General features: G+C 37.9%; 1 protein-coding gene across 3 annotated transcripts in view; it reads right to left on the reverse strand.

Moving 5' to 3' along the window:
• Window positions 1-12,985, reverse strand: part of LOC146317878 (collagen alpha-1(XI) chain-like) — a 135,925-nt gene that overhangs the window by 91,864 nt on the left and 31,076 nt on the right. For 2 of the 3 annotated variants that reach the window (XM_084733066.1, XM_084733065.1), the window contains exons 6-11: window positions 11,307-11,396; window positions 10,464-10,562; window positions 7,324-7,629; window positions 5,195-5,260; window positions 3,879-3,920; window positions 3,439-3,501 (exon numbers count right to left, since the gene is read on the reverse strand). In XM_084733066.1, coding sequence (XP_084589192.1) covers window positions 3,439-3,501; window positions 3,879-3,920; window positions 5,195-5,260; window positions 7,324-7,629; window positions 10,464-10,562; window positions 11,307-11,396 — 666 coding nt within the window. The remainder of the gene's footprint in view (window positions 1-3,438; window positions 3,502-3,878; window positions 3,921-5,194; window positions 5,261-7,323; window positions 7,630-10,463; window positions 10,563-11,306; window positions 11,397-12,985) is intronic. The other variant, XM_084733067.1, reaches the window with a different exon arrangement.

Here is a 12,985-nt window from a genome sequence, read left to right on the forward strand (position 1 = left end):
AGTCTTCAGTTGTTTTTCTCATTCTACTCTGTAAACTCCCTGTATCAGCTTATAGGCTAGGTCTTTTAAACCTAATGCTTGCTAACATGCTATCTTCAGCCTCTTGTGAATACCTTGGCATTGTCACAGGCTAACAGCTTTAACAGGTGACTCCATCTATGTTCTTTTCCCTGTTTCTTGAATGGAAACTCCCACTCAGCTGTTAGCAAAAAGCAGTGATGTAGGTTAGAGAGCTGATGCCCTCGCGTCCCCTCCCTCAACCTAGTGGGTTTATTTATCATGTAGGATCATGCAGAAACCTACGTCAGGCCATGTCAGAAAATGTTTTTAGGATGGCTTAGGAAAATAGCATTTTGACACTAAAACATACATATTTTGACCAGAATTTGAATATTTTGGTTTGAATATGTAACAAATAAATAAATAAATAGAGGATTCATTTTCATTAGTCTAAACTGTGCTTTCTCAGGATCACATGACCTTAGTCACTTTGGCTGTGAGGCTGTGATTTGTCAGCTTTCAGCGACATTTTGCATTAATTAATTTGCACTTTCTCTGCCTCAGCTTATAGGTTAGGCATTTTAAACATAATGCTAATATTAACTGGATAACATGCTATCTTTAGCATAGCATGTTTACATAGCTACCTTTGCATTTCCAAAGGCTAACAACTTATAACTTAAAAAATAAAAATGAAGGGTGTTACCATCCAATGTTGGCATTAAAGTCAAAAAGGCATTACAGGCATTAATGCCTATCCATAAGCAAAGTGTTATGGATAGGGTGGGATTCAAATTTCACAGCAATAAATCCAAAAAATGCTATTGAGATATTTCACTGATAAACTGATTGACATCCTTGAAGTCATGCCGCTACTGTGGCAAAAAAGAAAAAAAACAACCCCCCCCCCAAAAAAAAGACAACAAAAAACAAAACTTAAAAGCAAATTTATGCTTAAAAAATGATTATGCTGAATAACATGAATAGGCAGCTCAACAATGGAGTCTAGATTTTGATTTAATAAAGACAAAAACTTATCTATGAAGATCAACATTGAGCAGTACCGAGTATTTCCAGAGAAACCAGAATGTATTTAGGAGTCTTGTCATGTGCAGCCATCTCAGACTGCTGGCTCAAATTGATGCCATGTGTTCCCATCTGCCTTTTCCCAGAGGTGGTAAATACTCTCCATCCATTGCTGTTATAGTAAGCGTAGCGACATCTAGTGTTAATGACGTTCGTACATGGCTGGGAAAGTGGCGTTTGAGTGGAAAGGAGGGAGACGGTGATTATGAGAGAAATGAGCCGATCAAACGTTAAGTCCAGGCGGATACTGCGCAACGGAAAACCACAAGACTACAGAAACGAGTCGCTTTTAATCCCCCTGTCAGTCCTCAGAGAGACTGTTTCTCATGGGAGGAAATGAAGGGAGGGGGAGGGGAGACATTTGGACCAACAAAATATTTTCTGATCACTTTGACCCTGCGAAACAATAAGCCTTTTGTACAGTCTGAAGGAGGCGTGTTGGAGTATTTTTTTGTTGGAAATTACAGGGTTAACCTCCAGAGACAGAATACAAAGATGTGCTAAAAGGGTGATGAAAGAGGGGTGCAGGGCAATCACCACCACATTTGAGAAAAACAAGCTGAGATCCAGCCTCCTGGAGGGGACAGGCACTTTTTCTGCATCATCCAATCAATCAAATAAATGAGTGGAATCCCACGGTGCTGAGAAAAACACTCTGAGAAAATTTAGGCTTCTACATATTTAAAAGCAAAGCAAACTCTCTGAAAGTCTCACAAGTCCTGCCACATACCAACACAGATGTTCCTCAGAATTTAAGTTGGTATACTGACAATTTATGGGCACCTAATTTCCCTGCACCACTCTTCACTAGTCTTCTCTACTGTTGCAGTCAAAGCTGTGTCCAATTCTATTATTCATTCCATGGCACAGAGTCTGTACTTCACAGCTCTCCAATAAAGAAGACACATGCAGGGGTGTTTATATATATATATATGCTGACTCCTTTATTTCCACAAGGAAGATGAATGGCTAAAGTTAACTGAGCATTCCAGTATATTTTGTATTAATTACAGCCTGAAAAATATGTATTTTGGTTGATGTATACTGTAAAAATGATGAATGGGAGACAACTCAAAACTTCAATGCAGTGTACTGCACTATGTTTTTGAGTTCTGAGACCAACTCAAAATCTTGTATTGAAATAATTTACTTATCTCACTCGTTCTTGAGACTTAAAAAATGGAAAGCTTGCAAGTGCTTGAGCAGTATTCCTGCCTTTTTTAAACCATGAATGGAGGCAAGGGAGCTTAGGGTATAGCTAAACATTTTATGTCAGATTAAGTATTGTTTCTGTAAAAATCTGACTTAATGGAAATCTGAGACACAACAACAAAAAGGACAAACATTTTCATTAAAAACATATCACTTTTAAAACAATGTTGATTATAATAGCACATTTATACACCTATGACATTGTTAGATTTAGAGTCTTAAGGTTTTTAATACATTTTTAAATAGTTTGAAGGTGTGGATTCTTGTCTGGGACAAGTTTGTTTTCTGGCACAGAGAAAGTTTAGAAATTAAAAAAAAAAAAGAAAGCAAACCAAAACATAAATTACAAACATTGTTTTTTGGGGGTAGGACATGAGTTGTCCCAATTCTCTAGAATAGGTGATATTTGAGTTTTAGTAACCATTTAAAGTGAATAATGGTTAATATTTTAATATTTTTTGATTAAAACCATTAATTCTCAGGTACCTGAATAATGACAAATAAGGTTCACAGCTCACTGTGAACAATTTCTGAAAATTTTTGAAGCCTTTCTTCAATTGTGTGGACAATATGCTGTTATATCTAATTTCAGAGACTAATACACAACCTTTGTGTATACTCAGATAACACATCATAACGAATATACAGTATATGTACCAGCAATTCATCAGGGTTTTCTTTTGTTGTTTGTTTGTCTATTCTTGTTTTTCACTTTTTTCTTTCTGTTGTTCCTTTTAGTGCTTTGGTTTGTTCTGTCTCTTTCCTATTCAGCTCTATTTCCTCTGTAATATGTTCGTATTAATGTCAGAGACAAAACATCACTCTTTGTATGTATTTATGCTTGTGACTGTTTTATTTGTCAACAAATGCATAAATAAAACCTTGAAACATTGACAAAAAAAGTTTGAGTTTGATTCAAAAGTCGAAAACCTATTGCAGTAAAATAACTTGAAATTTTGAGTTGTCTCAACTTTTGAAAGTGTGCAACTTGAATTTATAAGTACAAATATCCTTTAATCTTCTTTTAGGAAAATAAACCTAGTTATTAAATTCTAATCTTCACAATGAGTAGAGAATGGGTAACAGACCTGCTCAGACACATCTGTAATCAGCTGTGAAATGAGGCCAGATTTTACTCACCCTCTCACCAGGATCTCCTGGGGGACCTGGGGGACCCTGCAATCCTGGGGTACCAGAAAGACCCTGAGATCACACACACAGACAGACACACACACACTTAGCATATTATATCCCAAACTGCTGCTAACCAGCATTCCCACCACACTAATTCACATGCATAGGCCAACAAAGACAGAAGCAAAGACGTGGGTTCAAAAAGAAATAAGCCTCAAAATAAAATAGCCCCCAACCCCCCTTTCCTTCTCTCTTGCACTCACACACACACAGACACAGATGTACACACACTCATGCACAAATACACATTTTGACTGTCTCTCCCAACTCAAGCTTCACTGGCGATCAGGGCTGATGCTCTTTCCATAAAGACATTTTTTCCCTCTTTAGCTGTTCTCCATCTGTGGAAGGCAGACAGGAGTAGTGTGGGAGAACGTGATACTCACTGCTTGGCCGGGGGCTCCTTGGGGTCCTTCTATAAGCATCCCCTGAAAAAGGAAAACGTGGATACAGTAGCATTATAAGGCAGCGTGTAAATCCACAGGCAATGGAGAATGAGGGGGAAAATGAGAGCCAGAGGGTGCTTTGGGTTTGAGGTTGAGGAGTTTACTTTTAGCTACAAGCTTTGACAATTCTTCAGCTATCTGATGTCCTATTCTACGTGTTATGTATGTGTGTGTGGTCAAAGATCTGGATGGGAGCCTGTGGTGGTACAGATGGTATGGGAGGAGAGAAGTTAACTGCAGCTGCTATTTCAGTCAGTGTTTAGCCTGTAGGGGTGGTAAATTGTATAGGATGGCTCTCTAAAGAAATTATGTACTGTGGCATTTTGTGTACACAGTGTTTTGTCTGTGTCCGTTAGACCAAAGCTGTGTGTTAAATCTCATCGGGGGGAAGAAAGTCTTGCTTGTAGCAAATAAACATGGCCTTAAGTTCAGTTCCACTAAAACTAAAATAAATTAAGATATCTAAATATGGATATAAAACAGATATTAAATAGATATTTGTTCTTTTATTTGAACGAAAGAACAGATCAAAGAAAACTCTCATTCCTTGGAAAATATGCAGAGAATCTGATTCATGGCTTTTATAGGCTTATAAATCATTGTGTGCAACTGTTGGAGAGTCTAAGCTCATCTTAAAATATGCCATTTATCCGGACGTTTTGTTGGCTAAAATAACAGACCAACCAAGAAACAGACAGATATGCAGATAGAAGTCTGTGTGGCTTGCCCCAACAGCTAAAAAGCTAGCTTGCAAGGCGGGTTTGTAGGTAGGTTTATAGGTAGCTAGGTAGGTAGCTAGTTTGCTAGGTAGATGGATAAACAGAAGTAGAGTCCTAATGTTATATCCTGTGGACCCACTGTGGGATTTAGATGGTATGACTGGCTGCACATCAGCAAACAAGAAGAAGTCTAATTAGTTAGTTAGCTGGAATTAGCTGTCATTTCCCGGATAAAGAACAATATGAATTTGACAGGCAAGTCTGTTTGGCAGCTACCTATTCAGACACTAGCTAACGTCTTATTGCCACTGTATTATTTGAAGTGTGATTTTTGGATGGATTTCCTTCTAATATATGTATTTCCTTTGTGGAATTTGTGATAGTGACTTTCAACATATGAATGATATCTGTTTAACTCAGTACACAAAAGTAGCTTGGACAAAGATGACACTTCCTTTTCCTGATAACTTCAGTGATATATATATATATATATATTTTAATCAGAATTAAAACACAGCAGTGTAATACTTCACTTACTGGCTCAATGACAGCTGGTTCACCCTTCTCTCCTTTTTCTCCCAGGTAAGAGTGACCTCCAGTCACCTACAGACACAAGACAGACCAGGTGAGCTTTTCACACAGTAACAGGTCGGACATTTATATGAGAAGACTGGGCAGCAGTGGTACCAAAAATGGCAAAAAGGAAAACAGAGGCTGGTGAGCAGCAGATGTCCTGTCCTGTTGGGTGTCTTCTCTTTTATAGAGGTTGCATAAAACACCAATGAAAGTGCCAAAAAAAAACTCAGCAAAATGCTGACTAGTGTTCTGTATGCTTTAAAAGGATTTAGGTAGCTCTCGAGGCGAAAAGCAGAGTTTTTTCTGCCTGCTGGAAAAATAAACCTCAAGAATAATTTTGCAAGAAGCTATAATTTAGACTTTGGTTGGACTCCCATTTATTAAGCTGCCATAAAGCCAGGAACTGCAGAAAAGACCCCAACTGTGCACAAATGCAGAGGTCGTTACCTGACACTATCCATACAATGACTTCACATGAGAAGAATGCACAAACCACCTACACCAGTCTGTCCTAAAACCACTAGATTGTACAGTTTAGCCTGAAGAGGAAGCTCTTTTTGAGAAAGTTATGAGGGATTGTAGAGTGGAGAGCACTAATAGAGCTGTTCAGATTAACCCAAGACAGACAGATCTCAAGCCAACATCCAGACAGAGACTGTGTCACTTCCTGTCTCTGAGAATCTGGATCCTGAGGCAAGGAGGGAGGCTGGAAACACGCCATGATAGACACTGGCTCAGCAAATATTTCTGTCTGGCAGGGGTGGGAAGTAACTGAGTACAAACACTTTGTTACTATACTTAAGTAGATTTGTCAGGTACACTATACTTCTGTATTTAAAGCATTTGAGGGTAATTATTGATTATTTATTTGGCATCATTGTGCACCACCTTCTCAATAACAAGGCTGAAATCACCCTAAATGGATGGGACAGTAACACATAGGAAATATGATTCCTTAGTGTATCAATCACTACATATCATGCCCAACAGATACAACGAGATGAAAATGACGTAATAAATGAAAAACTCCATAAAAGACACACGATGAAAAAGGCGTAACAAGACGAAATAGATACAATGTAAAAGATGTAACAAAACAAAAATAAAGTAACACGACAAAAATGTTTTAACGAGATGAAAACAATTAAACAGTTCATATAGGAAGATGAAAATGGCGTAAAAGATGTAACAAGAAGAAAACAACGTTCAAGATAAAAAACACCATAAAGGCATAGCAAGACGAAAAAGAAGTAACAAGACGAAACAACATAAAAAGATGAAAACAACAAACATGTAATGAGACAAAAACTACGTAATAAGACGAAAAAGACATAACCAGATGAAAATGACCTAACAGGACAAAAAAGACTTAACAAGATAAAAGCAACATAGCAAGACCTATGAAGATGAAAACTGTGAAAGATGTAACAAGCTGAAACAAACGAAACCAGATGAAACTGACAGAGAGGGAGAAAAGGCTACAGAGAAAAGGGAAAGCTAGTTTCGCACAGAAGAAATGTCCTACAACCTTTTACTTTTATAATTTGATAACATTTCAGAGCCTGTACTTTTTCGCTTTTACTTGAGTTTTACCGCAGTCTTTTTGTTACATGAGTATCTGTACTTTTACTTGAGTAAAGAATATGTGTACTTTTGTTACCTCTGGTGTGTGGTTTTAGATATTGATCTGGATGGATTTGAGGAAAAAACATTAGGAAAAAATGGGTTTGTCATCAGGTAATCCGAACAGATCATTGGTGGGATAACCAGGGAGAAGGATGGCTTTGATAAACAGGAGAGGTCACAGAGGCCAAGAGGTTACGGAGGGTGTGTCTGTACTGACAGCTGGTTTGACATCTGTTTATCTGTAGGAGACTTGGATTGAAGAAGTGTGTGTTTGTGCTTGCTGGTGTGTTTGTGCATGCAGAATGCTCCAAGCTATAACCTGATACCATTAGAAACAATAAACAAACAGGGCACCGCAAACAACCCATCAAACAAATGCCACCAGCATCTTCTCCATCTTTCCACATTCCTGACCACCATACTTTCCCCTCCCCACCATCACTTCTAACCACTCCAGCACTTACGGCGCTCTCCCTGATGTCGGTCTCTGCTGGAACACCAGGACCAAACTCTTCCTCATATGCTGCAGATGTAGGCTTGGCGTCAACGTTGCCGTAATCGCCATAATCGCCATAATCATATGGCTTCTCTACAAACTCTTTGGTGTCATATTCCTTCAGGTCGTATTCCTTAAACTCATATGCGTCAGTGGCAGGATCCACATTCTCTTTGGTGTCCACCGGGGCAGCGGTTTCCACGGCAACGGTAGGGTCCGCCCCGACCTGTTCCACACCGGTGATGTAATCATCCACTATTTCCCCTTCATAGGTCTGGGATCAATCCAGGCATCGCAAAAAAGGGCGCAGGGGTTGTTAAGATGGGAGGGAACATGGAGGTTTGGTTAGTGAAATGAAACCATGTGAACAGATTTTATGATTCACATGTTTTATGTAGCATAATTCACAGTTAAGGCATTAGTAATTAGCGGAGAAAGAGAAAATTCACCACTTTTTATGTGGATGTTCAATCAGTGTTGATGGTGAATGCAATTAATTGAAGCAATAAATCCCTCAAACCCTATATTGACAGACAAAGCCGAGTTCTTCCGCTGCAAAAACCTCTTGTTCTTCCTGAATCCAGTGATGCGACTGGTGTTAAGGAAGAACTACAGGCAGCTTCTGCTTGGATTTCTCCAACTCAGCTTTCTTGATCAAGAATTTGTTGCATTAACTGACTACATTTACCATCAACCCTGATTGGAAATCCACATAAAAAGTGGTGAATTTTACCCGTGATTTAATGAAATTATTTGACACCAACTAAGAGAAACTCTTTTCAACTTAGTTGTGCACACATCCATGTATCTAATTTGGGACAGCATCCAAAAGTCAACATATGTCAATCTCCACATATGTTTTAACAACAGGCATTGTTATTAACATTAACATTATAATCATATTATATATTAAGAATTATTTTTCCACAAAGCAGTAGGAAGGCAAAATGTCCCAAACTTATTGACACATTGATGTTTTAAACACATAAACAGTGAGATTCATAACAATATAGAAAAAACAAAGAATTCAGCGGCATATTGTTAAATTAACACTATGACGGACTAGTGAGGTCATTTAAACAGCATAATCCTAAAAGGGACATTTCACCTCAAAATCAACAAAACAACTTTTTCCTCTGGCCTGTAGCGCTATTTATCCATGTAGATTATTTTGGTGTGAGTTGCTGAGTTTGGGGGATATCAGCCGTGAAGATGTCTGTCTCCTCTTGTATATAGTGGAACTAAATGGAGCTCAGCCTGTGGTGCTCAGAGCGCCAAAAAATATATCTGAAAAAGTAACAAGCAATGGCTCTTTGCAGAAATCATGACTCGGTTGCTCGAGATAATCCACAAACCTTGTTGTTAGCAGTTTCATGTATGAACTACTTTTTTCTACAGCAGAATGAAACAGTGAAACAATCTAGTTAGATAAATAGCACTACAGGCCCAGGGAAATATATATGTTTTTGTCCTTTTAAATGTTTTAATCTTAGTAAAAATGTTAAATGCAAACAAGAACATTCAAGAACTATTAAAAACCCAATGAAGTGAAAATCAGAGCTACATTTGTAAACAAGCTGTACTGTTTGAGAAGAAAAAAGAAATCCTAACAAGACATTTATATGTTTAAGAATGTGTTTACACAGAATTTGAGGCACTGAGGAAATCTGATTTTATAGGAACAATTACATTAGAGAACGTAGAGTCTCAAATATCCAGACCTGTCATGCAAATTTGCTTCTTTGAGCATGCTTATATTGCTGCGCGCTCAGTTTGTGCAATCTCTTCAAAGCAAAATGCATCTGACTGATGTGATTCACTTCATGGGATCTTGTCATAGTCCAAGATTTCTTGGCCAAAAATATTAGAGGTTAAACACTGTAGGAGTTCTCCCATGTTCAAAATGCTCAATAAATCAGGTACCTTTTAAAAGATTTACATAGTCAGGGGTTAAATCCTCAACGTATAAGCCATTAGTCCATTTCGCTATATTATAGCTTACTCTGAATTTATTCCACAATTGAGCATCTGACAAACCATAATACATGGCTAAATCTAGGTGAGACTGAACCAGCATAAATTATAGTGCCGTCTGCAATGAAAAAAGAGACATCCAGTGCAAATGCATCCACTGATAGTATATTGTGCTAGAACTATGAGTAATATGACCCTATGACACTGTCTAGAAGTTATTCAGTCTGTCACAGTCCTCACTAATCAGACAAGTGTTCCAACATGGGAGAGCACATGTTTAGTTTTCGTGGTTAGCCCTCTGACCTGTCATTTTTAATAAATGTAACGTCTCAAGCTGCCAGAAGCTGCGTTATCCAACCTCAAGGTACATCACAATGCAATCTGCAGACATTTGGCTGGCAGAGCACACAGCCGTATTGTTTTAGTTTAACCCCCAAATGTTCCTCATTATGCTGTGTTTTATGTGATGGTTTAGCACAAATTAAGACAGGATCTGCCAAATTCAGGATATGGCAGAAACATAGGGGATGCGTCTGTCCACTGATTTTCCATTGGTCACGGTTCATTAAATGACAAGGTTTTCCTGCTCCGTTTTTTTTTTTAATCCAGACACTGTTTGAAGGAGGCTGTTTCTCATGGAAATCAAGGAGCAGAGTGAGCGGTTTATTCTCAAAGGGGCCTTGTTGGGGTTCAACCTCCAACGACGATCGTAAAAATATGTTTTGTTGTTTGTGATGCCTGAGAATTTTTTGGAGTCATAGTCATTTGGAAAGGAATGTTAACAGGATGGATGGGAGTTAAAAGTCAGTGGTGCACAAATTTTCCACCATAATTAAAAAAATGCATTGCTCAGGGTTTGAAGCAATACTTCTGTGGTCCAAACCTTTGTGATTTCACACAAAAAAATCAATAATAATTCCATTAAAGTAATTTGATATTATAATGCCATTAGGTTGTCTACCAGCTACTAACTCTCTACAGCTGTTACTATGTTTTACTATTAATGACTTTTCATTTTAACTTCATGTAGTATTTTACTGAACCATGACAGATATGTTTCCTGTACATGGTTCTTCCTGTGAAGAAAATGATCAAGTCTTAATCGCCGTGAAAATTATAGCTATAAAAAGTTACCTGGCCTTGTCCAGCAGTCTCAGTGGGAGTTTCGGGCTGATTTCCATCCACTGTGGTGTAGTCATACTCACCTGTGTAGTAGTCGCCACCCACATTTGTCTGAAATCAGACAGAAACAGCACGCAAAGAAAACATTACATAGAGAGATTGGGAAATACGAGGTCAGTTTATAGTTAAAAGGTATTGTGAATATATCTATTTGTTTCTTTTGGAGAACGTCCTTCAAAACAAGTGTTATAATAATCACAATATGTTTAAAAGCGTTTTAGCGTTGAGCAAGTAATCATGATGGAGGAAAATCCTCACTGGTTATCTAATAACACATGTGTTGTGTTCATTGATTCACCGAAATGTATTCATTCAATTTTAAAGAAAAAATTCTGTAACTTTTGAAAAAGTTCTGTAATAGTGGTCTTATTTAAAAAATCATTGATCTGAAGCAGTTCTTTAGTTTTCTAATAAACAACAAATATGGGCACATTCATTAAAAACATCTAATTAACCCATATCAATTTCAGGCTTATATTAACAACATCCTGTAGCATCACCTACTTCCTGTTTAAGCACCACCCACACCAATTTAATCGCCGCCCATTCAATTTATGTTTACAGATACAGATAATGATGTTTGCGCTCATCCTTAATGTGTAGTATATACATGTTTAACTAAAAGTAAACTTCAAGACATACAGATAAAGCACAAAGTAAAGGAAGATAAAGGGAATAAGAGAGAGCACTGAAGATTAACAATGAGGGACAAGAGAAAGACAACAAGAGATCAAATACTTGTATGTGTATTATTCATGGCAGCAAGTCATGATGGCAGTGTTAGTCAGGTGTTACCTCAGTCTTGGCTCCTTCAGTTGGGGGAGCATCAGTGGTTAACTCTCCTTCAATGTAGTCATAAAAGTCACCGTATTCATAGTTAGTGTACTGTAGGGAAAAAGGGATGAGGGGAATCAATTTATTAGTACAATCATGTAAATAAGGTAGCAGAATGTCAGACATACTGTACATTATTTACATGGCATGGAAAAGCAGGTCAACTATTTGTAAACTGTTAAAATACCAGTGTTGTCATGCTATTTTAGAAATAACATGGTCAAATGATGAAACAATCACATCCATATTAGACAACAGATCAATTTTGCATATGGATGACAGCAGCTTCTCTTCTATCCAAACCCCTGTGAGCCTCAGATGGAAGGTTCATGTGTGACACCAAGCAAACACCAATAAAGACATTCTTGTTTGCTTCCAAGAGGATGTTGGATGGTTAATGTGATGCCAGTAAAAACTGATCTGCTTCCATTTAATTCTGTAAGCAAACAATGGCCCTGGGGTTTCATTAATGGGCTCCTTAAAACAGAAACCTTAAGCTGCACTGACTCATCGCATGTTGGTAAATTATGGGGAACATACAGAATACAGTAGCAGGGGGTGAAACCACTGTTTAAAAAAATGCTGGGTAGTTAAGTCAGTCTCTGTGACAAAAACATGTGTTATTTCACTAATTATTTACACAGAACATTTCTTTTTGGATGTCCAAAGCATTCCACCAAGTTCTAATGTGGTCTGCTTTGTGTATTATGTTGCAGTTTATTTACATCTGAGGATTAAGTCAACCTGAGCCACTAGAGAGGAAACATCATAATAAACACCAAGCAATGACATAAGACTGAAGTTATGTTGTTCGACATTTGGGGAAACACGCCTTTTCACTTTCTTGACAAGAGTGAGATGAAAAGGTCAAAAGCACTCTCATATCTTGCCATCAAATATAAAGTTGGAGCCTGGAGACAGTTAGCTTAGCTTAGCATAAAGCAGAGGGAAACTGCTTGGTTGGATGTATCTAAAGGTAAAAAAAATGTCTACAAGCATCTTTAAAGCTGTTGTTGCTGTTTGTTTAATCTGTACAAAAACATTAGTGTAAAAACATCAAGTTACAGTTCAGAGCTGGAGACAGTTAGCTTAGCTTAGTATAAACACTAAAAGCAGAGGGATAGTGCTAGACTGGCTCTATCTAAAGGAAAAGAAATCCTCAAGCATCTCTAGAGTTCACTAAATAATATGTGACATGTTTGTTTTATCAGTACAAAAGTTGAAATTGCAGTTTTACAGAGCCAGCTGTTTCCCTCTGCTTCCAGTCTTTATGCTAAGCTAGGCTAATCATCTCCTGGCTCCAGATTCATATTAACTCTACAGAGAGGGATTAATCTTCTCATCTAACTCCTTGCAAGAAAGCGAATTTGCCAATTTCAGTGTGTAGGTTGCTAGTTGGGAGATAGTTGTTGTTTCCTGGGGACTTTGAAAATGCAGATAAGGGATATGGTGATGCTGCCTCAAACAAGCATCCAATGGTTGGATTATACCCGCAGAGTAGAGCAATGCTAACTTCGGAGTTGGCCTACAATAGTACATCATCCAGCAGCAGCTCTCTTTTCCTTTAAATCATCGATATTGACATTGGCATTTATTGGCACACGGCCCACAACCCATATAATATTATGTAATTTTATCTA

The sequence above is a fragment of the Lutjanus erythropterus genome, chromosome 12 (assembly GCF_056507025.1).
Source record: "Lutjanus erythropterus isolate fLutEry1 chromosome 12, fLutEry1.hap2, whole genome shotgun sequence".
In the NCBI taxonomy this organism is placed as follows: Eukaryota; Metazoa; Chordata; class Actinopteri; order Lutjaniformes; family Lutjanidae; genus Lutjanus; species Lutjanus erythropterus.